The following is a 26,907-nucleotide window of genomic DNA, read 5'->3' as shown; positions in this document are numbered from 1 at the left end:
TTATTTTATTTTCTTTATTATAAGGAACATATGAAAAATCTTTCAATCAGGAAGAGTGAAGGAGTCTTAATGATCTAGTATGTTTTAATACTCTGACTTACTAGGGTGACTCAAAAGTTTGGGAAGGGGAAAAGAAAATGCCTTGTATCATTTCTTGATCTTATTAGATTCAAATACAGCTAGTTTGCCACATAATACAGATAGAGCTCTCACGTTGCAAGTATATATTTCCAACTTTTTAATGCTTCTCCTAAGAGCTGACTTTTAGAAATAACAAAAGCCATGTATTAACACCATGTATTAACACAAAACTCTTTGTGCTGAAGTGGGAAAAGCACTGGATGAGTAGCTAGTTAAACTAGACTTTTGTCTTAGCTTTTCTACTAACTTTTTGGTCTTAGCAAATCCCTTAACTTTGAGCTTTTGTATACTGTATCACTAGGACCAGCATCCCAAGGGTGCCATGGTATTAGAATGAGATAGCCTAGATGAAAGGACCTTGAAATTTTTGAAGTGCTATGTAATCACTAAATTTCAGATGATAAGATCAAAGATAGCAAAGCTGACCAATATTATAAAAGAAAGCATATTACAGAAGAGCCTAGATTCATTATAAGTTTGTGTCTCATCTTTCTCTGTCATGCAATGTGTATAAAGAAGAAAAAAAGAATCAGGGGAGCTGGCCTGGGACAGCTCAAATGCTTACTCATTACGATTTAAGGAGTAAGTTAAGGGCCAGCTGCTGGGCCATAACCCCTGTTGAGTGGTATCTATTTGTCAAAGTGCACAGGCACTTCCGGGTTACCCTCACAGGCAATGACAACACGTCTGGTGCTGGCCTTGGCCCGGTATCTGCAGTTGGGAGCCCTGGAACTTCCGGTCTCCCTGCAGTCTGTGACCTTCACTACACCCTCATGGCAGTTCATCTGGCCATTCTTGCACTGAATGTTGGTGGTGCTGCAGATACTACGGATGTTCCAAAGATCTTCATGAATGAAAGTGTTGAAACGCTTGCACTGATGTGAAGTCATCTTCCGTCTTTGCATCATCAAGTTGCAGTAGCCGTCATTGCCTCCTGTTGTATCAGGGTCCACGTGTTGCCTCAGGAATCGTTGGTACATGCGATCCTGGCCATAGGAGGGCTGTACCAGCCCCAGCCCCAGCAGGGTCAGCAGCAAGAGCAGAAGAAAGGCCTGGGTCCTCTGGAGAGCCATCACTGCCTTGGAGATGCCTAGAGAAGACCAAGGGGCAAGAAAAATCATCCCAGATTCAATAGGAAGTGAGCAAACCCAAAGCAGCAAGGACAATTTTTGGAGCAACAGACAGGCCATTTTTCTAAGGGTTAGACCCAGCTGAGTTCCTAATTTGATACATACGGTTACTACTGTCCTTTGTTTTCAAAGATGCTGCTTCATGATGGTGGATCACATTGTGTGTGATTATAATGCTGATGAAGGACTTGCATCTTATTCCACCTAGAGCCTACCCTTAACAATAATGATCAGGATTAAACATAACTATCATTCGTTTAAATGCCACCTTCTTAGTTCACAACCACGTTTTGCCTGTGCACAGAAAGACCCAAAGCTCTATGTCACATTGCTGTGTCTGCTGCTGCAGATACGCGATATGGAGTTAGGAGGAGAGGGAACTGAAGGAGTTGTGGGAAGCAGGGTGGCAGGAAGAAATGATGCTCGATTTACTCCTCACCCCAGGACCACTGGATACAACTTCTGAAGATACACTTAGCACTTGGGTAAGAGCTTCATCACCACAATGTACTTTGCGTGTCTGTCCCAAAACTAATTGTGCAGAATTCTGTCTCCTTTCTCTCATTCTGCTTCTTTGTGACCAACAACATGGTTTAGCGACACGACTAGCTACAGAGAAGATTTTACTTTTCAAACAAGAGCATGGATGGCCTCAGTCATGGTAACCAACTGACTTAGTAAGACAAGGGAAAATACTACGAACAGAGTTCGATGTACACATCAATGGGTGCCTCTCAAAGTTCTACCTACAACAGAAAATAAAATGATCTCCAAATCCTTCCAACACACACTTTTTGGTTAGAGCTTGCCCCAAAGTCTTTCTCCACTGAACACGACGATCTCAGTAAGAACTTCTTTTGATACAGTGGTCCCAAGGACCTAGTTCTGCCACATTAACTGTATGACCTTGAGAAAATTACTTAACCTCTGCAGTATATTTCCTCAAAAGTAAAATAAGCATAAAGGTAATACCTACCTCTAAGAATGTTGTGAAGAAGGAATGATAAAATCAATGTAAAGTGCTTATCATAATGCCTAGCCTATGCTAAGTGTTCAGTAGGGGTCAGCAATGATTATTTTTAGCATTTCCATTTTTTCTTGGTTTCCTTTGTTCTCTTCATTCTGCTAAAATAACAACTACACTGAATTGCACATATATAGACATCCTCCCTCTTATACTGTAGAGAACCTATATTCCCAAGACATTTGAAGGCTTTTTTGCAGCTGAAATATCTCAGCTACTAGGATTTATGCTGTGTACCTACACAAATGTTTCCTCTCCAAAGTGCATGGAATTTTCTTCCTTGCATGTCACCCTTTTTCAAAGGACTGGACAATTTTGAGTTCTTTTTCTCTTATCCTTGCAAAGTCAGCAAAACATAGTGGAATAGGATTTCAATTTCACAAATGATTGACCTAAGATAAAATGACTTGCCTGTGATTAACACTTCATTCTAAATAGCTTTTTGGTTGTGAGAGAACAGGAGATCAAGAGCAAAAAATACTAGGAAGGGCTGGCTACTCAGCTGCTAGCTCCATCAGCAAGTGGAGAAGCGCCCTGTCTCATTACCACATGATTTCCTTGGAAAGTGTCATTTGTTCTAACACCAGGGCTGAGTACGCGATAATAATGCTCTAAGCAGATGCTTGGAGATGTGAGGTTTAAAAAATTTATTTATTTATTTATTTATTTAGCTGTAGTTGTGGTGCAGTTCCAGAGCCCACTGCTCAGTAGCTGTGGCTTGTGGGCTTTAGATGCTCTGGGCCACGTGGGATCTTAGTTACCTGATCAAGGATCAAATCCCCATCCGTTGCATTGCAAGGTGAATCTATTAACCACTGGACCACCAGGGAAGTCCCTGGAGATGTGAGTTTTCACAACTGTGATGTGATCAACGTAGTAATGGTCCAAGCCTTTGACCTTCCCCATCGAGACCATAGCATTTCCCTGGTGGCTCAGTGGTAAAGAATCCGCCTATAATGCAGGAGATGCTGGTTCAGTCCCTGGGTGGGGTAGATCCCCTGGAGAAGGAAATGGCTATGCATTCCAGAATTCTTCCAGAATTCATAGGATTCCCCAGAAATCCTATGGACAGAGAAGCCTGGAAGGCTATAGTCCATGGGGTTGCAGAAAAGTCGAACACCACTTAGCGACTAAACAACAACAACAATCAAGACCATAAGTGGACAGTATTGTAAGCAAAATAAAGTTAAAATAAAAAAAGACCATAAGTGGGCAAGAGTCTGCTTGGAAGCCCCCTTTACCTCAACAGATGGTACTGGTTGGAGAACCTGAGAAAGAGTTCTAGCAGTCTACTAAGCACTGGAAATTTCTTGCTTCCTAACGGCTTTTTTTTTACTTTATAATAGTAAGACAAATTTTACAAAAGAGTTGTGGAAAATTCTTCTCCCTACTTTGGAGAGAAATGACAATGTTTTCAATTTTGAAATAGATGAAACCATGACCTACTCTTCCATCCCTTCCTCCAGAAATTGAATACTTTCTGTGAGGGCTCTGTGCAGTACCAGGACACTGGCCTCTAACCCAGGTGTTGAGGAAACAGAGCTTTTGGTCCGTTTCAGGACATGCAGGCATCAGGGGAGGCCACCACGGCGAATACCGTGACCATGATAGTCATTCATAAGAAGGCAAAAATAATGATGCATAATTGTAGTTTATTAACTACTCTCTAAGTAAGATATCCAGGCATCTGTTGATGAAATTAGGTAACACCAAACTCATAGATTAATTAGTATATTTTACAAAGACTGTCTGTTAACTTAACTTGTATTTACTTGAAGTGAAGTGAAGTGAAGTGGCTCAGTCATGTCCAACTCTTTGTGACTCCATGGACTGTAGCCTACCAGGCTTTTACATCCATGGGATTTTCAAGGCAAGAGTACCAGAGTGGGTTGCCATTTACTTCTTGAAATCATATCAAATTGAAGAAAAAAGGATAAGCTTGGAATTTTTCTATGACCTCCCCAAGACCTCAGAGTTGCCAGGCATCAGTTGATAAAGGAAAAGATTAAAGAGAAAATAATGTAGTAATCAATTTTTTGATCTTTGTATGAAACAACCATAAGAATATCCTGGGAGTGTTCCATTCAAAGCAGTATCAAATTTCTTCCTGCTTAAGGGAAGAGGTGGCTACCCTGAATGGGTTTTGTTATTTATGCAGGATTTCAAATATGTGCATCTGTGTGTGAGAGAGAGAGAGGGAAAGAAAATGTACTTAATCTATTGGTATTTAGTCCCAAAGGGCTTCCCAGGTGGTGCAGTGTAAAGAATCTGCCTGCCAATGCAGAAGACACAAGAGGTGTGGGTTCAATTCCTGGATTGGGAAGATCCCCTGGAGAAGGAAACGGCAACCCACTCCAGTATTCTTGCCTGGAAAATTTCATGGACAAAGGAGACTGGTGGGCTATAGTTCACAGGATCCCAAAGAATGGAATATGACCGGATGACTAACACACACACCCCTTCACAGAAAGGTAAATTCCATCCCCTGAATGCCTGAAAAGGAGCTGACTGATAAGGGAAGAGGCATTGCTCTACCATCCAACTCTCTCAGGTGAACAGAGGAAATGCAGAAAGATCAATAGACCGAGAATCAGTGAGAAGACTTTGATTCTTACTGATTTGAGAGACTTTTTATTTATGAAGCATATTGTAAAGCTGAAAAGATCAGCAGCTCATTTTCTGGATTCTTATCAATGAACGTTGCTGCAGCGTAAGGGGAAAATGCAAGGAAGGAAGAGCAGAGCCAGCTCTGGACTACTGGCGTGGAGCGATAAAGGACTCATCAAAGTGGACGGGCAAGCCATTTTCACAGCCGATAACAATGACTCTGTAGTCTGCTGCGGCTCTGTACCGGCATGGATACCAGGAGGAACCTCCTTTATGCCTGCAGACGGTGACCTGGAATGCAGACTTGCTTATTCTGAGATCGCCTCTGTAAGGTTGTCCATTCCTGTCGTCACAGATGGCCTTGATGTCATTCTTGTTGCCATGAATAAAGGTGTTGATGTCTTTGCAGGGTTTGATCAGGTGTCGTTTCTCCATCATCGTTTCACAGTATATGTGATCCCGGCGCTTTGGACTACGATCATAGTGCTGGTCCAGGAAGTGTATGTATCTGTTGTCATCTTGAGCCAGGGCCAGTGGGGTCAGACCCAAACCCAGCATGAAGACCAAAAACAGGGGGCTCAGGACCATCACCATCTCTTCCAACAAAGGCTCCTGCCAAGGGCAAAGAGAGATGCAGTAGGGCACGGAAGAGCATTGCCAAACTAGGCTAAAAGGACAGGGATTTGTTTTTATGATGGGGTGCCATGAATCAGGCATCCTCTGTCACTAGGTGCATCTTTTTCTTTTCCTTTCCTCAGTGGTCTCACCTGTCTTGTCAATCGATTTCTTTGGAAAGTCAATTTAAAAGTTTCCTGAACACAACTTCCAAATGCAAACACTGTTTCCTATCCCTGAAGATCACTGAAAATTTACATTTCTATCAGTGGTAACATTAAAAAAATCCATTCACATTTAATTCATTTATTGACTGGGTACCAGACACCGTGCTAGGTCCTGGAACACAAAGACCGTTAAGACATACCAAGTGCCTCCCTAAAACAGGGTGCAGCACCCACGGGGAGATCAGCCAGAGGGAAGGGATCAGAGCACCAATATACAAAGATGAGACAATAAGATATACGCTGAGAGCTATGAAGGTGAGGGACTTTCAGGGAACCTTGAGCCCAGGGAAGGGCGATCAGAGAGGATTGTTGACGATGGATCCCAGGGCAAGTCAATCCATCAGTTGATTGTGAGGAGAGCAGTGAAAGCAGTTTCACCAGGTAGTGAATGGAAGCAGAAGTAGAAGAACTGATTCCCCAAGAAGTAAGTGTTTCATGGCCAAATGTGGAGTTATTACTGTTTAGAAAGAACAGGGACAAGTATGGAAGAATCTGTGTCATACTTGGGAGTGGGTCTGGGGTCAGCTGTTACAGAGAACTGGCAGAAGAGGAATTCAAGCTTACTCTTGAGAGCTTCTTGCACTGGGAACAGTTTGGATTATTCTCAGAGAATATTTTCCCTGAAGGCCTATGTGGACAGTTACACAACAGGCAAATGGTATTATCATGTGGTTAAACAAATAAACAACAAAACACTTCATACCTTTTCATTCAATAAAAGCCTTTATAATTTGCTGTATTGGTTTCTTAACATCTTCTTCAAAAGAAGGGAGAGCTGCCATCATCACTCAGGAGCAGTCAACTAAAACTGTAAAGCTCACACATCCCGAGAATGGTGTGGCACAGACACTCAGCACAGCCAGAGAGTAAATACTGTGCTTCCGGCTGGGACATGATTTTAACTCAATGATAGAAAATTAAAAATAGAATCAGACAGGCATAATTTATATCAAAATAGAAAACAAGCTTCTTATGAGCCACTAAGATTTTATTTCTTCTGAAAGTTGAGAACTGGAGCATTGCAAGGTGCCTATTGTTTATAGCAGGTAGTTTCTGACTATACCATCAGTTCTTTGGAGGAAAATTGAAAGAATAGGGCCTTTTTAAAAAACCACCATGGTCCTACTTCACATTTTACCAAAGATATGTGAATGTCCTCATGTCTAACAATAAAAAGAACTTTCCAATGTTAATTGGAAACTGATTTTTATAACTTGGTTTTTCAAATTGTTTTCCAATGAGTAACTCATCCAGTTTATAATTGGCTATGTTTTCTCATCAATCACCACACATGCTGGAAATTCTTAGACTGGGATAAAAATCTGATCTTCAATTTATTTTTAAATGCGCTATAATCTTTATGAATCCTAAACTTAAATAGAAGTGGTATAGTGTCATGGATATTGAATTATTAATTTTTATACTGTGCTTCTCTTGTTGTAATCCATAAACATATTTTCATAGTAAATATTTTTGTAGCCCTAAAAGAGGCCACGAGTTGTAACACTAAACCTGTAGTGATGCTAAACAATCCTGGGAGTACCACTGTAGATCTAGAAAGACAAAAGGATTCGGGATTCTGCTGCTTACATGGCAAGGCACGTCATAGGGTGAGCTTTCTAATCAGCATCTGACACTGATCTACCTTGTCTGTTTAATCGCTGTTCAGTCACTCAGTCATGTCTAACTCTTTGCAGCCCCATGGACTGCAGCATGCCAGGCTTCCCTGTCCTTTACCATCTCCTGGAGCTTGCTCATATTCATGTTCACTGAGTTGGTGATGCCATCCAACTGTCTCGTCTTCTGTTGTCTCCTTCTCCTCCTGCCTTCAATCTCCTTGCAATCCAAGGGACTCTCAAGAGTCTTCTCCAACACCACAGTTCAAAAGCATCAGTTCACTGGTGCTCAGCCTTCTTTATGGTCCCGAGCTCACATCCATACATGACTGCTGGAAAAACCATAGCTTTGACTATACAGACCTTTTTCAGCAATGTGATATCTCTGCTTTTTAATATGCTATCTAGGTTTGTCATAGCTTTTCTTTTAAGGAGAAAGTGTGTTTTAATTTCATGGCTGCTGTCATCACACACAGTGATTTTGAGCCCAAGTAAATAAAGTCTGTCACTGTTTCCATTTTTTCTCCATCTATTTGCCATGAACTGATGGGACCAGAGGCCATGATCTCAGTTTTCTGAATGTTGAGTTTTAAGCCAGCTTTTTCACTCTCCTTTTTCACCTTCATCAAGAGGTGTTTTAGTTTCTCTTCGCTTTCTGCCATTAAAGTGGTATCATCTGCATATCTGAGGTTGTTGTTATTTCTCCCAGCAATCTTGATTCCGCTTGTGTTTCCTCCAGCCCTGCATTTCACATGATGTACTCTGCATAGAAGTTAAATAAGCAGGGTGTCAATATACAGCCTTGACATACTCCTTTCCCAATTTTGAACCAGTCCATTGTTCCATGTCTGGTTCTGACTGTTGCTTCTTGGCCTGCATACAGGTTTCTCAGGAGGCAGGTAAGGTAGTCTGGTATTCCCATCTCTTTCAGAATTTTCCACAGTTTATTGTGGTCCACACAGTCAAAGGCTTTGGTGTAGTCAATGAAGCAGAAGTAGATGTTTTTCTGAAATTTCCTTGCTTTTTCTATGATCCAGTGGATGCTGACAATTTGATCTCTGGTTTCTCTGCCTTTTCTAAATCCAGCTTGTACATCTGGAAGTTCTCAATTCATGTACTGTTGAAGGCTAGCTTGAAAGATTTTGAGCATTACCTTGCTAGCATGTGAAATGAGCCCAATTGTATGGTAGTTTGAACATTCTTTGGAACTGCCCTTCTTTGACATTGGAGAATGAAAACTGACCTTTTCCTGTCCTGTGGCCACTGCTGAGTTTTCCAAATTTGCTGGCATAATGTGTGCAGTACTTTTATAACATCATCTTTTAGGATTTGAAGAAGCTCAGCTGGAATTCCATCACCTCCGCTAGCTTTGTTCGTAGTGATGCTCCCTAAGGCCCGCTTGACTTCACATTCTAGGATGTTTGGCTCTAGGTGAGTGCTCACTCCATCGTGGTTATCTGGGTCATGAAGACCTTTTTTTGTACAGTTCTTCTGTATATTCTTGCCACCTCTTATTAATCTCTTCTGCTTCTGTTAGGTCCATACCATTTCTGTCCTTTATTGTGTCCATCTTTGCATGAAATGTTTCCTTGGTATCTCTAATTTTCTTGAAGAGATCTGTAGTCTTTCCCATTTTATTGTTTTCCTCTATTCCTTTGCATTGTTCACTCAGGAAGGCTTTCTTATCTCTCCTTGCTATTCTTTGGAGATCTGTATTCAGATAGGTATCTCTTTCCTTTTCTCCTTTGCCTTTCGCTTCTCTTCTTTTCTCAGCAATTTGTAAGGCCTCCTCAGACAACCATTTTGCCTTCTTGCATTTCTTTTTCTTTGGGATGGCTTTGGTCTTTATGTCCTGTAAAATGTTACGAACCTCTGTCCATAGCTCTTCAGGCACTCTGTCTACCAGATCTAATTCTGTGTCTACCAGAACTAATCCTTTGAATTTATTTGTTACTTCTATTGTGTAATCATAAGGGATTTGATTTAAGCTTACGTTGCACTTTTCAGTCTCCTGGGTGTGTTTTCTCTATTTTCTTGAAAAAATTTTCCAGCAATCAATTTAACATCCCAACCTTCACAGAAAGGAAAAGTCTGCCCCCTGTTACCTGAGATGGAAATGACTGATAAGGGAAAAGGCATTGCTCTCCCATCCAACCCTCTCAGAGGGGAGCTGAATAGAGAACATGGGGGAAGATCAATAGACCAGGGATCAGTGAGAAGACTGATTCTTGCTGATTTCAGAGACTTTTTATTTATGAAGCATATTGTAAAGCATGAAAGAAAAGATCAGCAGCTCCTGTTCTGGATTCCTAGCAATGCATGTTGCCATAATGCGAGGGGGAAATGCAAGGAAGAGAGAGCAGAGCCAGCTCTGGACTATGGTCTTGGAGGGAGAATGGTCTTCTCCAGGTGGACGGGAAAGCCACGTTCACAGCGAATAACAATGATTCTGCGTGCTGTGAAGGCTCTATACCGGCATGGAGGCCGGGTGGACCCTCCTCTGTGTGTGCAGGTGGTGATCTGGAAGGCAGACCTGCTTCTTCTAAGACCGTCTCTGTAAGGTTCTCCATTTCTATCATCACAGACGGCCCTAATGTCATCACTGTTGCCATGAACAAAGGTGTTGATGTCTTTGCAGGGTGTAGTCATGTTTCGTCTCCTCATCATGGTATCACAGTATCTGTCATCGTGGCCGTTTGGTGTAGGATCATAGTGCTTCTTTAGAAATTCCTTGTACCGATCGTTTTGGGCCAGGGTTTGTGGGCTGAGGCCCAGATACAGCATGAAAACCAAAAACAGGGGGCTCAAGACCATGACCATGTCTTCCAAAAAAGGTTCCTGCAAAGGGCAAAAGGAGATTAAGTAGGGAAGGGAACAGAACAGCATCGCCAAATTAGGCTAAAAGGGCAAGGACTTTTCTCTCCGACAAGGTATGATGAGTCAGGTATCCTTCATCACTGCTTAGTGACATTCTTTTCCTTTTCTCGTTAGTTTCCTCTGTTTTGGCTATTGATTCCTTTGAAAAATCCATTTAAAAGTCTTCTGAACACAACTCCAGCCTCAGCTGATCTTTTCTATCCCTGAGGATCACTGAAAATGTACCTTTCTATCAGCTGTAACATTACAAAATCCATTCACACTCTTTAATTCAGTTATTAGCTAATTTAATAACAAACACTATATAAGTCCCTACTGGATACCCTGGAAGACAAAGACCACTAAGACACACCAAGTGCCTTTCTAATACGGGATGTATCATCCATGGGGAGGGGATGGGAGCACCAGTTTACTGAGATGAGACAGTAAGATAGATGCTGAAAGCTATGAAGGAGAGGGACTTCTATGGAACCTCAAATCCCAGGGAAGGGGCGATCAGAGGATTGTTGAAGACAGATCCCAGGCACTCAGATCAATCCATCAGTTGACTGTGAGGAGAGCAGCTGCACCCTGAGGTGCTGAGGTGAAGGGAAGCAGACCTAATTCCCCAAGAAATAGGTGGTTCATGGCCAAAGGTGGAATTATTATACAAACTACCATACAGTTGTGCTCATTTCACATTCTAGCAAGTTATGCTCAAAATCTTTCAAGCTAGGCTTCAGCAGAATGTGATCCTAGAACTTCCAGATGTACAAGCTGGGTTTCAAAGAAGCAGATGAACCAGAGACCATAACACTCTAATGACAGAAAGTGAAGGGGAACTACAGAGCCTCTTATTGAACGTGAAAAAGCTAGCTTAAAACTCAATGTTAGGCTCGGGCCCATTCGCGCCCGTCCTATCAGCCACGTCCTGCGGGGTGGCGGGCGCGCTGCGGCCCCTGGTACAGGCCGCGGTGCCCGCCACCTCGGAGTCGCCTGTGCTGGACTTGAAGCTCTCCATCCTGTGCCGGGAGTCTCTCAGAGGCCAGGCCATGGGCTGGCCTTTGGTCGCTTCCGTGGGCCTCAATGTCCCTGCTTCTGTTCGTTATTCCCATACAGACATCAAAGTGCCTGACTTCTCTAACTATCGTCGCCCTGAAGTGTTAGATAGTACAAAGTCTTCAAAAGAGAGCAGTGAGGCTCGGAAAGGTTTTTCCTGTTTGATAACTGCAATAACTACTGTGGGTGTTGCATATGCTGCCAAGAATGTCGTCTCTCAGTTTGTTTCCAGCATGAGTGCTTCTGCCGATGTGTTGGCCATGTCGAAAATTGAAATCAAGTTATCCGATATTCCAGAGGGGAAGAACATGGCTTTCAAATGGAGAGGCAAACCCCTGTTCGTGCGCCATCGAACCAAGAAGGAAATTGACCAGGAAGCTGCAGTTGAAGTGTCCCAGTTGAGGGACCCACAGCATGACTTAGAATGAGTAAAGAAGCCTGAATGGGTTATCTTGATAGGTGTTTGCACTCATCTTGGTTGTGTACCCATTGCCAAATGCAGGAGATTTTGGTGGTTATTACTGCCCTTGCCATGGGTCACACTATGATGCGTCCGGCAGGATCAGGAAGGGGCCTGCACCTCTCAACCTTGAAGTTCCCTCATATGAATTCACCAGCGATGATATGGTGATTGTTGGTTAGAGACCTGGACTCAAGTTAAAGGCTTCTTTCAGTCTTCATGTCACCTCAGAAGAGTTACTTGAGAACAAGCCTTCTGTGCTTTGAATTAGTTGATTTGAAATATTTAAGAATTGCTAATAATGTGTTTGCAAACATGTAAAGTAAATTGAATTTAATGTTGAATACTTTCAAGCATTTACCTAAAAAAGCCACCATTAAACATTGTTATGCTAAAAAAACAAACAAACAAAAAAAACCCTCAATGTTAAAAAGACTAAGATCATAGCATCTGGTCATCACTTTACGCCAAATAGAAGGGGAAAATGTGGAAGTAAGTGACAGATTTTAATTTTTTTGAACTCCAAAATCACTGCAGACAGTGACTGCAGCCATGAAATTAAAAGACACTTGCTTCATCCTCTAGCTCTTACAGAGGACTGCAGGAAGAGGAACTCAAGCTTATTCTTACGAGCTTCTTGCACTGGGAACAAATAGGATTATTCTCAGAGGATATTTTTCAGTTTCCCTGAGTACATACCTACGCTGATACACCATAGGCAAATGGTATTACCATGTGGTAAAACAAGCAAACAAAATACAGAATAGATCTCTTCATCAAATCAAAGGCTTTATAATTTCCTGTATTGATTTCTTAATATCTTCTTCAAAAGAAGAAAGCTGCTATCACCTCTCAAGAACAGTCAACCCAAAATGTAAAACTCAAACATTTTAGGAATGGTGTGTCACAGACACTCAACACACCCAGAGAGCAAATACTGTGTTTCTTTCTGGGGCACAATTTTAACTCAATGACAGATAATTAAAAATAGAATTAAATAGGCATGCTGCTGCTGCTGCTAAGTGCTTCAGTCGTGTCCGACGCTGTGCGACCCCACAGACGGCAGCCCACCAGGCTCCACCGTCCCTGGGATTCTGCAGGCAAGAACACTGGATAGAATATAATAAATTAGATCACAAATTTCTTACAAGTCACTAAGACTTTATGTCTTCTGAAACGTGAGAACTGAAAGATATTTGTTGTTTGTAACAGGTAGTTTCTGCTCTACCTTCAGTTCTTTCAAAACAAATGTGACAAACAGGGCCTTTTTATAAACCACCATCGTTCTGCTCCACATCTCACCAAATATATGTGAATGCCCTCACGTCCAACAACAAAAATAACTTTCCCCTGTAAATTGCAAACTGATTTTTATAATTTTTGTTTTTCAAATTGTTTTTTCCATGAGTAACGCATTCATTTTATAATTGGCTATGATTTCTTGGCAATTATCACACACGCTGAGAAATTCTTAAATGGGACAAAGAGTTGACCTTCAATTTATTTTTAACTGTACTATAATCTTTATGAATCCTAAACTTAAAAATAAATAGTATAGAGTCATGGATATTAAATCATTTTAATATTGTGCTTTTCTTATGTGTAATTCAATAAACATATTTTCATGTTAAATAATTTTATAGCCCTTAAAGAGACCACCAATTATAACACCAAACCTGTAGTGATGCTAAACAGTCCTGGGAGCACAACTGTGAGTCTAGGAAGACAAAAGGATTCAAGGTTCCGCTGGTTACATAGGAAGGCATGTTAGCCTACATGGGAAGGTTGAGCGAAATGATCTCTCTTTCTAATCAGCATCTGGCATTGATCCACCTTTGTCTGTTTTATCTTATCTATAGACAAATTTTGTATACTACCAAAGAATTACCAAATTATACCCTAAGATTCTTTGGTCATTCCTCAATACTGAAAGATAGAAATAGCCTCTGAAATGGTTTCCATTAGGCACATAAGAGTATCATTTGTAATAGAATCAGCAAAAGTATTTTAAGGAGGTTAACAAGAAAGTGGTAGACGGCTGGGAGAGTCACGCCTAAAAGAATGACACGCCGTCCTACAGGGCCACTGCTCCGCCACAGCCGCTGGGCTGCCTGCTCCCCACGCACCAAGCTCTTTACCTTTACAGGGTGTTTCAGTCCCCTGGGTGTGTTTTCTTTTTCTACTTTTTTGGAAGACACTTTTCTTGAATTGTAATCAGTTAAGTCTTCTACTCTGCAATGGACAAATATTGCCTTTTAATGTCAAAAGGAGTTGTAGAATGGTAGGCTGTCAAGGTTGGAAGTATCCTTCACTGTGAACAGAGATCAGAATCCCAGAGTTCAAAAATTTAGTAGAACCTGAGCTGGTAGTACCTGAAAGAGTCATTAGGTGGCAGTGATGGATAGGAATGTTGTCTCCCTTGCTTGGCGGTAACAGTGGGTCCCTGTAGGCAGAATCAGTATTGTACAGAGAATATTGCTGATCACAGAAGAGGGTGTGAGCTGGCAGGCCTGGCCACAGTCTCTGTCCAAACAGTCTATGCCTTAGATATTAAGACCAAGGACGCCTCACTAGATACGAGTGTCAAAGCAAAAGTCACAAAGCTCAGGATATCACAAATAAATAAAGATTTAGCTGTCATCAGGTTTCATGCCTGCCATTCCCAAACCATTATTCATGGGATCTTAAGCAAACAATTACCTATTCACTTATAAATGTTTCTTGCATCACCACTCAGTCGTTACCGACTCTCTGTGACCGCGTGGACTGCAGCCCACCAGGATCTTCTGTCCACAGCATTATTTCGGCAAGAATACTGGAGTAGGTTGCCATGCCCTCCTCCAGAATAAGTGTTTCCTATTGGCGCATAATCTACAACGGCAGAGAGCATATTACCCACTTTGAGTCATACAACATGCCTCACAGCACACCTGCAATATATATTTTTTTTAATGACTGATTTCATTTTCCTCTCCAAACCTAAATTTGCTTATCTATAAAATGAGAGTTGCTCACTGTAAAAGTCTGAAATTCCGTGGTTCTCATTAAGGCATCAGGTAATGTTTCTAGTTTCACAGCAAATGTCCAGTGACCATGGAATTGTAAAGATAAGTTTGTATGGATTTAGTTGGTAGCACAGCCATCAGCTGAAAGAAAGAGATGATAGGAAGATGTGAGCCCAGTCTCACTGGTATGTATCTTCCCTTAAGGCTCAGGGTATAAGCCCAGGCCTCTTCACCTCTAGTTAAGGTGCTGACCTTACCTCAGGGCTTGGCACCCTAAAAAGGTACTTGTTTGTTGGGAGGTTGAAGGCCTTCATGTTCCAGTCTGGGGAGGTAAAGGAATATCTTTATTTCTGATATACAAAATTTGCAAAATTCATCCTGTAACAATTCAGCTGAAGTTTGCTTAGACTGATTGTAATTTTGACTCCCTGAGACATCCAGAAACAAAACCCCAACAAACACACTATGGCCACCTCTGTCTAACATCTGCTCCCCCACTTCACACATTGTTTTCAAGTCTCACATGTTTGCAATTCTAAACTTCTGGAAACGAGAGGTAAAATGGAATTGGGAAAAAAACAAATAAGAGACAGAATGTTTGTGGCAGAAGTGAATCTGCCTAGGCAAATGGTATAGAGCCTCACATTTGGTCAATGATAGTCAGACTCATTTACATAGATCCTTCTAGACCCAAGCACGTAATTAGCAGTGGAATTTATTTCAAATGTTCTTTAGATTTTTATCCTGTGTCTCAAACCAATCCCTTGGTCTTTATAAAAATTAACATTCTTGTCCTCTCCAACAGGCAATATTTTGTATTCAAGGGAGCCATCAAACTTCATGTACCAGATAATTACCCCAACCTTTGATCATGAGTAATTATGGCCAGTGCACCTTTTTTGATCTTGGGATGTGTTCCACTTCTCTTTCAAAGAGCACCCAAAACTTTCTTTCTTCCTTTTTTGCTGTACCACACAGCTTGTGGGATCCTAGTTCCCTGACAAGGAATTGAACCCATGCCTTTGGCAGTGAAAACATAGCATAGGCCTGCTTAGATTGCTAGGGAAAGCCTCCAAAATTTTCTTAAAGAAGTTAGCAGGGAAGTTTACAAGTAAACAGAGATTGGACTTCCCTGGTGATGCAGTGGCCAAAGCTCTACACTCCCATGCATGGGGCCGGGGCTTGATCCCAGGTCAGGGAACTAGATCCCTCATGCCACAGCTAAGAGTGCCAGTGCCACAGCTAAAGATCCTGTATGCTGCAACAAGGATTGAAGATCCCTGTGCCACAGCTAACAGCTGGTGCAGCCAAATAAGTAAATAGATATTTAAGAAAAGAAAACTAAGAGCTGAAAATATACTTTCTGTTTCTTTTCCTGTTCAGCGTCATACAAAACCTATATTGGGGAGGTAGGGGCGAGATGGGGCTCCAGATACCCTTCAGCAAACAGCTTTCCCCAGGCTTTGGGGATTTTCATCACAATTTAGAAATCTGTCCTAGCCCTCCACTTGCTCCCAGTGGCACTAATTTGCCTTTGTCTACATATAGGACATCCCCCAAAGAAATCTGTTTTCATTTTAAACTTTGGAATCCAATTCATTTTCTTCTGAGCTTGGGCCCAGAGGCTTTAAAATAGGGGAAAATAGTTTCATTAAAATGGGTGGATGGGTATAGTATATAAACAAAAAACAGACAAATAAATAAAACAATGGATGACCCAGATGGAAGAATCTTACAAAAATCTGGAAGTTTCCCTCCAACTTCAGAGGGGTTCCAGCTATTTGTTCCTTGAGACGGGTTCCAGCCAAGTGAATCTGGAGGTCCCTCCTGGTTCTGATCACACAGTGATCAGATGAACAGGGTAGAGAGACCAGGTCTGAAAATTCCCAACCCTGACAGTGACACACAGACCAAGGACACCGATTTTGAACAAACAGTGAGAGTCATTCACCTCTTTCCTGGGCATGATTCGGTCAACTATTAACCCATATTTGGATTAGAGATTTGTTCTAGGAGGCAAAGTTTGATAAATGTGGCCTTTTGTCCCTGAGTTGGCTTTTTCTGACATCCCTGGTTCTTACTCCTGCACAAGACAGGACTGAGGTTTCATTGTTCCCATGCAATATCTGGATTCCAAAGATGTTGTTTCTTGGGCCAGCTCCAAAAACTGCTTTGTAGAAGCCTGCAGAGAAGATGGGGTCCCTCAGGAGGATGCTGCTCCACTGTACTTTCTGTTTACCCACAGAATTTGGTCTCATGAACAGGTGCTAAGTAGGTTTTATAGAACCGGGAAAGCACTTCCAGAGAAGGTTATGTGACAGCTGTTAGCACCCTGCACCTGGCCTCAACCTCCCATCTATTAACCTTCAGAAATATCCTTATCATATTCCTGGGCTTCTCTTTCCTTTCATCTTTACCTGTCCACAAATGACTGTGAGTGTCCAATCTTCCACTGCAAAATTGAATAACTCTACCATCAATGCAGGAGAAGACAATGGCAACCCACTCCAGTACTCTTGCCTGGAGAATCCCATGGACAGAGGAGCCTAGCAGGGTGCAGTCCATAGGGTCGCACAGAGTTGGATGCAACTTAGCAGCAGCAGCAATCCGTCCATAGAACTGACAATGCCAAAAGCGAGTTGGTGAATAATGAGTGATTACTTTTATTCTGGCACCCCACTCCAGTACACTTGCCTGGCAAATCCCATGGATGGAGTAGCCTGGTAAGCTGCAGTCCATGGGGTTGCTAAGAGTCGGACACGACTGAGCGACTTCACTTTCATGCACTGGAGGAGGAAATGGCAACCCACTCTAGTGTTCTTGCCTGGAGAATCCCAGGGACTGCGGAGCCTGGTGGGCTGTCGTCTATGGGGTTACACAGAGTCGGACACAACTGAAGTGACTTAGCAGTAGCAACTTTTATTCTAATTGTTTCTCTTTTCACCTTGGTACAATGAGGTGATGAAAACAGAAAATAAGATTTTGAAATAAAAAGAAAATTTTACTGTTTCATTAAAATGCATCTAAATGCTTGCTCAGTATGCCAGCAAATTTGGAAAACTCAGCAGTGGCCACTGGACTGGAAAAGGTCAGTTTTCATTCCAATCCCAAAAAAAGGCAATGCCAAAGAATGTTTAAACTACTGCACAATTGCACTTATCTTACAGGCTAGCAAAGTAATGCTCAACATTCTCCAAGCCAGGCTTCACAGAAGGTGAACCGTGAACTTCCAGATGTTCAAGCTGGATTTGGAAAAGGCAGAGGAACCAGAGATCAAATTGCCAACATCCGCTGGATCCTCGAAAAAGCAAGAGAGTTCCAGAAAAACATCTACTTCTGCTCTATTGACTATGTCAAATCCTTTGACTGTGTGGATCACAACAAACTGTGGAAAATTCTGAAAGAGATGGGAATACCAGACCATCTGACCTGCCTCCTGAGAAATCTGTTTGCAGGTCAAGAAGCAACAGTTAGAACTGGACATGGAACAACAGACTGGTTCCAAATCAGGAAAGGAGTATGTCAAGGCTGTATATTGTCACCCTGCTTAATTAACTTCTATGCAGAGTACATCATGTGAAATGCCAGGCTTGATGAAGCACAAGCTGGAATCAAGATTGCTGGGAGATATATCAATAACCTCAGATATGCAGAAGATACCAACTAATAGCAGAAAATGAGGAGGAACTAAAGAGTCTCCTGATGAAAGTGAAAGAGGAGAGTGAAAAAGCTGGCTTAAAACTCAATATTCAGAAAACTAAGATATGGCATCCAGTCTCATCACTTCATAGCAAATAGGTGGAGAAACAAAGGAAGCAGTGAGAAACTTTATTTTTTTGGGCTCCAAAATCACTGCAGATGGTGACTGTAGCCACGAAATTAAAAGACGCTTGCTCCTTGGTAGAAAAGCTATGACCAACCTAGATAGCATATTAAAAAGCAGAGACATTACTTTGCCAACAAAGGTCCATCTAGTCAAAGCTATGGTTTTTCCAGTAGTCATGTATGGATGTGAGAGTTGGACTGTGAAGAAAGTTGAGTGCCAAAGAATTGATCCTTTTGAACTGTAGTGTTGGAGAAGATTCTTGAGGGTCCCTTGGACTGCAAGGACATCAAACCAGTCCATCCTAAAGGAAATCAGGCTTGAATATTCTTTGGAAGGACTGATGCTGAAGCTAAAACTCCAATACTTTAGCCACCTGATGGGAAGAACTGACTCGTTTGAAAAGACCCTGAATCTTGGAAAGATTGAAGGCAGGAGGAGAAGGGGATGACAGAGGATGAGATGGTTGGATGGTATCACTGACACGATGGATATGAGTTTGAGTAAGCTTCAGGAATTGGTGATGGACAGGGAAGCCTGGTGTGCTGCAGGCCATGGGGTCTCAAAGAGTCGGACACAACCGAGCAACTGAACTGAAATGCTTACTCAAAATACCTACAGTGAGAAGCTACAGTTAACCTTCCATATCCACAGGTTCCCCATCCTCAGACTCAACCAACTATGGACTGAAAATATTTGAAAAAAAAAATTCTAGAGAGTTCTAAAAAGCAAAATTTTAAATTCACTGTGTCCCAGCAACTGTTTACATAGTATTTATATTAAGTATTATAAGTAATCTAGAAATCATTTAGGAGAAGGCAATGGCACCCCACTCCAGTACTCTTGCCTGGAAAATCCCATGGATGGAGGAGCCTGGAAGGCTGCAGTCCATAGGGTTGCTAAGATTCGGACACGACTTAGTGACTTCACTTTCACTTTTCACTTTCATGCATTGGAGAAGGAAATGGCAACCCACTCCAGTGTTCTTGCCTGGAGAATCCCAGGGACAGGGGAGCCTGGTGAGCTGCCGTCTGTGGGGTCACACAGAGTCGGACACGACTGACGTGACTTAGCAGCAGCAGAGATCATTTAAAGTATAGGGAGGATGTGTGCAGATTATGTATTAGTACAAATACTATGTTATTTTATATAAGGGGCTTGAGCATCGGGTTTAGGTTCCTTGGCAAGTCCTGGAACTAATTCCTGTTGAATACTGAAGGACTACCCATAACCTATGATTAATGAATGCTATATCTTTTTGTCAGTAACTTCAACAAATGGGAAGCGCCATGGTGGCTCAAACTGCAAAGCGTCTGCCTGGAATGTGTGAGACCCGGTTCGATCCCTGTGTTGGCAAGATTCCCCTGGAGAGGGAAATGGCAATCCACTCCAGTACTCTTGCCTGGAAAATCCCATGGATGGGGGAGCCTGGTAGGCTACAGTTCATGGGGTCGCAAAGAGTCGGACACGACTAAGTGACTTCACTTACCTTACCTTCAATAGATGGGAAGCAATTGCACTGCCAATTGAAAAAAATGCTCGTATATTTAAAAAATGTTCTGACAGCTTGAACTTAAAGCCATCCCCTTATTTTGAAATGTTTTTCACTCTCTCCTTCAAACCAATAGTTTCCCTGCACAAAGACACAGGAAGCACGGGTTCTCCTTCTATGGACTTAGTGCTAGTGTACTTTTCCCTTCAGACAGAGCACATAGGTTTAGTTCTGTCCCCAAGGGTAATTATAAAAGTAGGTGATGGAGGAAAGAGATTAATCTATCAATTCCTTCATAACAAAAATATTTAGGTCTATAAGTGTGAAACTTCTTTAGTAACAGAAGTCAATGGTTAGAGGAGGATGAAGCCCACATGGAAATAAGGATCACTCTTCTACCTCCAGGAAGTAGAAAACACTATTGACTGAGGGAGAATGGGGACAAAGTCCTACTGGCCTACCTATATTTCCAAATAAAAACAAACATTAAACATTCAGTTTTCAACAGACTCTGGGTGTTGTGCCCATTTGCTCTTTCCCGGTTGGAGAAGGAAATGGCAACCCACTCCAGTATTCTTGCCTGGAGAATCCCAGGGACGGGGGAGCCTGGTGGGCTGCCGTCTATGGGGTTGCACAGAGTCAGACACGACTGAAGCGACTTAGCAGCAGCAGCAGCTCTTTCCCAGGTATTTCAATGTGTTCTGAGAATAGCTGACAGATACTGTTTGCTCAAATACAGATTCAATAAAATCTAAATAGGGGTTTCACCAGCCTGCTGGGGTCCACTTTCTCAGCCATCTAATTTATGAATCACGCTGGCAAATGCTTCTAACAGTAACTGGGTAAACCTCTTAGCTTTGACTGCTTATACACTCACATCTGCTCTTTTAACAATAGCCAGAGCCATTCCTCTTTTTCTAGAATGATTTTCCCAAGCCAAACTAATTTGGCTCAAAAGAGGATGTTGAGGGTGGGGAGGGTCAGTTATGGAAAATTACCAGGAAAAGCACGATAAACACAAGTAGGGTTGTTATGCAACTTAAGTCTTTGCCATCTCCAGTTGGCAAGAGTTTGTAGAGATTTGGTCATCATCTTCTTCTGGGTACAGCAAGGGAGACATTCTTACAAATGGAGGTTTCCCTTATAAATGTAAATGTTTCTTGTTACAAAAAGGTAACTCCTACTAGGTTTTCAGGGTTTTCTCCTTGTCTACTGTTTTTTAGAAAACAACCAAGTTAAAATAATATGCCAAAGAGACATTTTGGGGTGGCAAATTCTGCTCCCCTACAGCTCACTTGAGATTTCCCCAGGCCCCCAAACACTGTTGAAAATCGCTTTTCCTGTCCTTCCTAAATAAGCCTGTGTCGTTATCATTTGGTGTGCTGTCACAGAGTAAGAAAGTTGAGGATCCCAAGGTTCCACTAAGAAAGTTTAGATGAGAGGTTGCTGGCGAAGTGTCTCAAAGAATTTCACAACTCAGGCTGAAGGTGGGTTAAGGGGGAGAAGATAGAGGAGGAAAGGAAAACACGAGTTCCCAAATGTCAGTTATGGTTGCAAAAACTTGACAAGTTATGGTTCGTAAATCTGGCGATCATCCAGTTTTCCTGAGGAAGTGTAGCCCTCCTCGGATTTCCCTTCGGTTCACCAATTCTGCGGTCACGCTTAGAGCCTATGTTCTAGGCAACAGGCATTTCATGCTGGCAGCTCTACTCAGCTGCAGAAAATAAGCAGCGGAGTAGGAACGTGGGCTGGAAGAGGGCATGGCAACCCACTCCAGTATTCTTGCCTGGAGAATCCCAGTCAGAGGAGCGGGGTGGGTCACAGTCCGTGGGGGTCGCAGAGTCGGACACGACGGAGAGACTAAGCACAGGAAAGTGGGATCCCTAACTGTAGAAGAACGGAACGTTTACCTTCCTTCCCATTCCTCAGCGCCTCCAGGCCGCAAACGCCTCCCCATAGAACTCCGTACTGTCTCTGCTGAAAAGGGACTCCCTCGCCCAAATTCCCGGATAAAGCTACCAAAAAAGGAGGAGAGGAGGAGATGAAGGAGCAGGAGTGTGAACCTACCTCGGCCTCGGAACAAGTCTGCAGAAATGGGCAAGACGGTGGAAACAGAAGTTTTTCTCACCCGCTTCTTCCCTGTAACGACGACGTCGAGTCGGGAGAAGATGCAGAGAGGTGGAGAAGGGTCGGGGTGCGAGGCTTTTTGTAGTTGGGACAGCGCCCCACTTCTACGAGGCGCTTCCCGCCAGGACCCGCCTCCAAAGCAGGCGTCAGAGCAACCCCCGCTCTAGGCGGAACTGGTGGTTTTCTGCCTGGGCTGAGGTTGAGCTTGGAGGTCCGAGCCCGACGCTCACTGGCCAAGAGGACACGGGCTGAGGGGGCCGCAGACTGCAGGACCCTGGCCCCTGCTCCAGGGAGCAAGGCTGCCTCTCCCAGGCGTCTGCTGGCGAGAGTCCAGTAAGCCAGGCAGTTTGACCCCGCACACATAACCAGCTCCAGCTACCATATGTTCGATCAGTGTACATCTTTTGTAAAACAGTTCGGAACGCGGGAAAATTTGCACTGAACAGAGCTTTTTTCAGCAATTAGCAAAGGTGGAGTGGAGAGGGGAAAAAAGGAACTGGGCTCGTCCGGGATTTGAACCCGGGACCTCTCGCACCCAAAGCGAGAATCATACCCCTAGACCAACGAGCCACCCTAAGGAGAGCATGCAGAGGTTGTCTCTGCATCTTACTTCTCCGTCAGCAATTGGCTGCCTGGTTGCTCTGAACTTCTATTTTCTGTGTAGACGTTTACCTTTGATTTTGCTTAGCTGTTCATTATGAAGTATCACGTCTGACTCTGACCTCACTTATCCTCCTCCATCCGCATCCTGGACCCCTTCAGACGCCAGATGGGGTGAGGAGAGGCAGCTTTGCAAGACGTCAGTCCCCGTGTCTGAACTCCAACAAGACCCTCCCTGAGGAGTCTCTTTGAGTTCCAGACTGGAGGGAACCTGGAGAGAACCGAGTTGCAGCCTGAGGGCCCGAGCTGGGGTCGATTGCAAGACTGTAGGGTCCTAAACACCAGGACAGATGCCCAGGATGTGTATCTGTCCGGCTGCTTCTACTTCGCGAGAGTGTAAAATCCTGGGGGCAGGAATGACGGGCGTCAAAATACGGGTAGCCAGTATTTTGATCTATTGGAGGTGAACCAGTCTGGGGCGTGCTCTTAAAAATCAGACTCCCGAAGTTTCCTTGAATGAGAATCAAATGTTCCATTTCCCCACCTTTGCTTAAGTTATTTCCACAGTTTGAAATTCTCTTTCCCAGTCACATCCCAATTTACGTCTAAGCCTAGTTCTCCTTCCTGCTCCAGCTCAAAAAAAATTTTTTTTGGTTGTTGTTGTTGGAACTAAAAATCTGTTAACAGTTGAATAAATTAAAACGCTCTCCTCACTGAGTGGATATGTGCGTGTAGAGTGAATGACGGTCTTAGGGGGTTGTCCCGCAAATTAGAGCTCTAAGGACCGCAGAATATAATATATATTCAGTACCAACGAGTGGTGTTGGATCTTCAATTTTTGAACCTCAGGCGGCAACCTAAATTCAGTTAGACCATCTAACTCACAAGTTCTTCAGATGGTTGGAAGAGTTAGTGCTCACTTCCCCTTTTCTGAAAACCGTACCCAACAGGACCATTTTCAAGATAACAAAACCATCTTTGTAACGGGGTAAGGTCTGGAGAAAAATACCCTAGAACACTTAAAACGATGTGAGAAATTGGGAGAGCAAGGCTCACCAAATGGTTGCAACCCCCAAAATATTCCTATTTTCCTTCGAGCCGGAGTCGAACCAGCGACCTAAGGATGTCCATACTTGAAAGCACTACAGTCCTCCGCTCTACCAGCTGAGCTATCGAAGGAAGCACGAGCGAGGATTACTTAGAATTTTCTATTGAGAACATTGATAAACAGAGGTTCTGGCACAATAGCCTACTAGCTGCCAGTGTGTGGATACCACGTAGCCAACCATCTTAGGAGAAAGCCCTTCATCCACACTTGTACGGACAACCCCTCTAGAGCTGGATTCTCCTGCTTCAGAGAGGGGCTTTCAAGCAGGCCTAATCTGTGAGCTTTTCCCTGGCGTACCTAGAGCCTGTGGATCTCCAGGCCACCCCAAGCCGTGGCGATCTGCTGGCCTGGTGTCTTCACTTCACGCGCTGACATACGGGCCTCCTGGCCTGACGGTGGGTGTCTAAAGTGGGAGCAGACATACGGGCATTGGAAAACTAAGGGTTGAGGTGGTGTTAACACACAATTCTGATCGCGCAACTGCGAACCAAGAAGGGCGGGCGTTAGAGCTCCAGCCTGGGCCTCCCTTTTCCTCACTTCCCATGCTCGCCTCCATGATCCAGGAGCGTTTGCACAAGAGAGCTGCTTCTCCCTTCCGCTCACACGTCCACAGACTAGCGGAGGGAGAGGCTGTGACGTATAATGCATGGCTAAGCCCAATGTTACTGTGAGAATTGACTCTTGGAGAAACTATTTTAAGGTTTTCAAAGAGGTAGTCACAGATTCTTTGAGTCAATAATAAATTTAGTGACACGAGTCTCGACCCTAATTTTCCCGCTGAGATACTGAAGTGTTCGAAAACCCACTGAAACATGGAACCTTGTCGGACAGCCTATATTCTCCCAAACGCTTAATCGGGACAGTGGACGCTGGGGAGAGGACTTGGAGCAGGACTCCAGACCTGCTCAGAGCGGGTGTAAGGCTTCGATCCTCACCGCCCTTGTGTCCCGCCGCGGCACGGGCCGCCCCCACGGCTCTTGCTGTGGTCCCGCAAAGCCAGGGCGTCCTCGGAGCCTGGCAGCACTTGCCGCAGTTTGTAACAGACTGCCACAATCAGGGCGGCAAAGCAGCCCTTGCCCCCTACTACTGGAAGCTAAAAGTAAGTGTTCTGCTCGGGTGTTTATTTGGGACATCTGGAAACTGGTGGGAAATTATAATTAGCGGAATTTCCGCTGGAGTTCAAGTTACGCGAGAGAGGTGGGTAGCTGGTGAAGGAGATTTTAAAAAGAGTGAAAGGATTGCCCAGTAGGCCCCAGCGAGATTTGAACTCGCGACCCCTGGTTTACAAGACCAGTGCTCTAACCCCTGAGCTATAGGGCCGTGCAAGTAACTGCTATCCCTTGCTCTCTGAAACAGCTTTTATGCTGGACCTTTATTAAGGTGTCTGTGTGTACTGGGCAAAAAAACCTAGATGTCGTTTCAATCTGTTGTTGCTCAGCCGCTCAGTTGTTTCCGATTCTTTGCAACCCCATGGACTGCAGCAGGCCAGGCTTTCCTGTCCTTCATCATCTCCCTGAGTTCACCCAAACTCATGTCCATTGAGTGATGGTCCATTGGTGATGCCATCCAACCATCTCTCCCCTTCTCCTCCTGCCCTCAATCTTTCCCAGCATCAGGGTCTTTTCCAGTGAATCGGCTCTTTGGATCTGGTGGCCAAAGTATTGGAGCTTCAACTTCAGCATCAGTCCTTCCAATGAATATTCAGAGTTGATTTCCTTTAGGATTGACTGATTTGATCTCCTTAGAGTCCAAGGGACTCTCAAGAGTGTTCTCCAGCACAGTTCGAAAGCATCAGTTCTTCAGTGCTCTTTACGGTCCAGCTCTCACATCCTTGCATGAATACTGGGAAAATCCATACCTTTGCCTATCTGTTCCTTTGCCAGCAAAGTGATGTCTCTGCTTTTTAATACGCTGTCTAGGTTTGTCAGAGCTTTTCCTCCAATGTTCAAGAGTCTTTTAATTTCATGGCTGTGCAGTCACCGTCCATGGTGATTTTGGAGCCCAAGAAAATAGTCTCTCACTGTTTCCATTGTCTCCCCACTTATTTACCATGAAGTGATGGGAACAGATGCCATAATCTTATTTTTCAGAATGTTGAGTTTTAAGCCAGCTTTTTTACTCTCCTTTTTCACCTTCATCAAGTGGCTCTTTACTTCCTCTTCACTTTCTGCTTTTAGGGTGGTGTCATCTGCATATCTGAGGTTGTTGATATTTTTCCTGGAAATCTTGATTCCAGCTTGTGCTTCAGCCAGTCTGGCATTTCGCGTGATGTACTCTTCATAGAAGTTAAATAAGCAGGGTGACAATATACATACTCTTGACATACCATTTTCCCAGTTTGGAACCAGTCCCTTGTTCTATGTATGGTTCTAACTGTTGCTTCTTGACCTGCATACAGGTTTCTCAGGAGGCAGGTAAGATGGTCTGGTGTCTCCTTTAAGAATTTTCCACAGTTTGTTGTGATCCACACAGTCAAAGGCTTTAGTGTAGTCAAAGAAGCAGAAATAGATATTTTTCTGGAATTCTTTTGTTTTTTTCTATGATCCAATGAATGTTGGCAATTTGATCTCTGGTTCCTCTGCCTTTTCTAAATCCAGCTGGTACATCTGGAAGTTCAGTTGAAGCCTAGCTTGAAGGATTTTGAGCATTACCTTACTAGCATGTAAAATGAGTGCAATTGTGCAGTAGTTTGAACATTCTTTGGTGTTGCCCTTCTTTGGTACTGGAATGTAAACTGACCTTTTCTTGATCTGTGGCCACTGCTGACTTTTCCAAATTTGCTGACATATTGAATATAGCACTTTAACAGCATCATATTCTAGGATTTGAAATAGCTCAGCTGAAATTCCATGCCCTCCACTAGCTTTGTTTGTAGTGATGCTTCCTAAAGTCCCACTTAACTTCCCACTCCGGGATGTCTGACTCTAGGTGAGTGATCACACCATCGTGGTTATCTGGGTCATGCAGATCTTTTTTGTATAGTTCTTATCTGTATTCCTGCCACTTCTTCTTAATCT

At 43.3% G+C, this 26,907-nt stretch overlaps 3 protein-coding genes, 3 non-coding genes and 1 pseudogene across 6 annotated transcripts; 1 reads left to right on the top strand and 6 right to left on the bottom strand.

Annotated features, from left to right (window-relative positions):
- Positions 1 to 22,243, bottom strand: RNASE4 (ribonuclease A family member 4). Its single transcript, XM_068966410.1, has 2 exons — positions 22,123 to 22,243; positions 1 to 1,231 (listed from the first exon to the last, which is right to left on the bottom strand). Exon 2 carries the CDS (start codon positions 1,212 to 1,214, stop codon positions 771 to 773), a length of 444 nt encoding a protein of 147 aa, XP_068822511.1. The 5' UTR covers positions 1,215 to 1,231; positions 22,123 to 22,243; the 3' UTR covers positions 1 to 770.
- LOC138074311 (angiogenin-1-like) lies at positions 4,899 to 22,247 on the bottom strand. Its single transcript, XM_068966408.1, has 2 exons — positions 22,123 to 22,247; positions 4,899 to 5,514 (listed from the first exon to the last, which is right to left on the bottom strand). Exon 2 carries the CDS (start codon positions 5,494 to 5,496, stop codon positions 5,050 to 5,052), a length of 447 nt encoding a protein of 148 aa, XP_068822509.1. The 5' UTR covers positions 5,497 to 5,514; positions 22,123 to 22,247; the 3' UTR covers positions 4,899 to 5,049.
- LOC138074313 (angiogenin-2-like) lies at positions 9,606 to 22,247 on the bottom strand. Its single transcript, XM_068966409.1, has 2 exons — positions 22,123 to 22,247; positions 9,606 to 10,198 (listed from the first exon to the last, which is right to left on the bottom strand). Exon 2 carries the CDS (start codon positions 10,178 to 10,180, stop codon positions 9,737 to 9,739), a length of 444 nt encoding a protein of 147 aa, XP_068822510.1. The 5' UTR covers positions 10,181 to 10,198; positions 22,123 to 22,247; the 3' UTR covers positions 9,606 to 9,736.
- Positions 11,104 to 11,917, top strand: LOC138096878 (cytochrome b-c1 complex subunit Rieske, mitochondrial pseudogene; annotated as a pseudogene).
- A 433-nt stretch (positions 22,248 to 22,680) lies between the features above and the next one.
- TRNAP-UGG (transfer RNA proline (anticodon UGG)) lies at positions 22,681 to 22,752 on the bottom strand. The gene has a single exon. It is a non-coding gene; the product is annotated as a tRNA-Pro (tRNA).
- Positions 22,753 to 23,871: 1,119 nt separating this feature from the next.
- On the bottom strand, positions 23,872 to 23,961 carry TRNAY-GUA (transfer RNA tyrosine (anticodon GUA)). Its single transcript is given in 2 exon segments — positions 23,872 to 23,907; positions 23,925 to 23,961. It is a non-coding gene; the product is annotated as a tRNA-Tyr (tRNA).
- Positions 23,962 to 25,137: 1,176 nt separating this feature from the next.
- TRNAT-UGU (transfer RNA threonine (anticodon UGU)) lies at positions 25,138 to 25,210 on the bottom strand. Its single transcript has one exon. It is a non-coding gene; the product is annotated as a tRNA-Thr (tRNA).
- Between the last annotated feature and the right edge of the window lie 1,697 nt (positions 25,211 to 26,907).

The sequence above is a fragment of the Capricornis sumatraensis genome, chromosome 2, assembly GCF_032405125.1.
Source record: "Capricornis sumatraensis isolate serow.1 chromosome 2, serow.2, whole genome shotgun sequence".
NCBI lineage: Eukaryota > Metazoa > Chordata > Mammalia > Artiodactyla > Bovidae > Capricornis > Capricornis sumatraensis.
Note: the sequence above shows the minus strand (reverse complement) of the source record. Positions and strands in the feature narration are given on the sequence as shown.

What these genes read in the sequence shown, in the direction of transcription:
- LOC138074311 (XM_068966408.1), bottom strand. Translation starts at nt 5,496, where the DNA reads ATGGTGATGGTCCTGAGCCCCCTGTTTTTGGTCTTCATGCTGGGTTTG.
- RNASE4 (XM_068966410.1), bottom strand. Translation starts at nt 1,214, where the DNA reads ATGGCTCTCCAGAGGACCCAGGCCTTTCTTCTGCTCTTGCTGCTGACC.
- LOC138074313 (XM_068966409.1), bottom strand. Translation starts at nt 10,180, where the DNA reads ATGGTCATGGTCTTGAGCCCCCTGTTTTTGGTTTTCATGCTGTATCTG.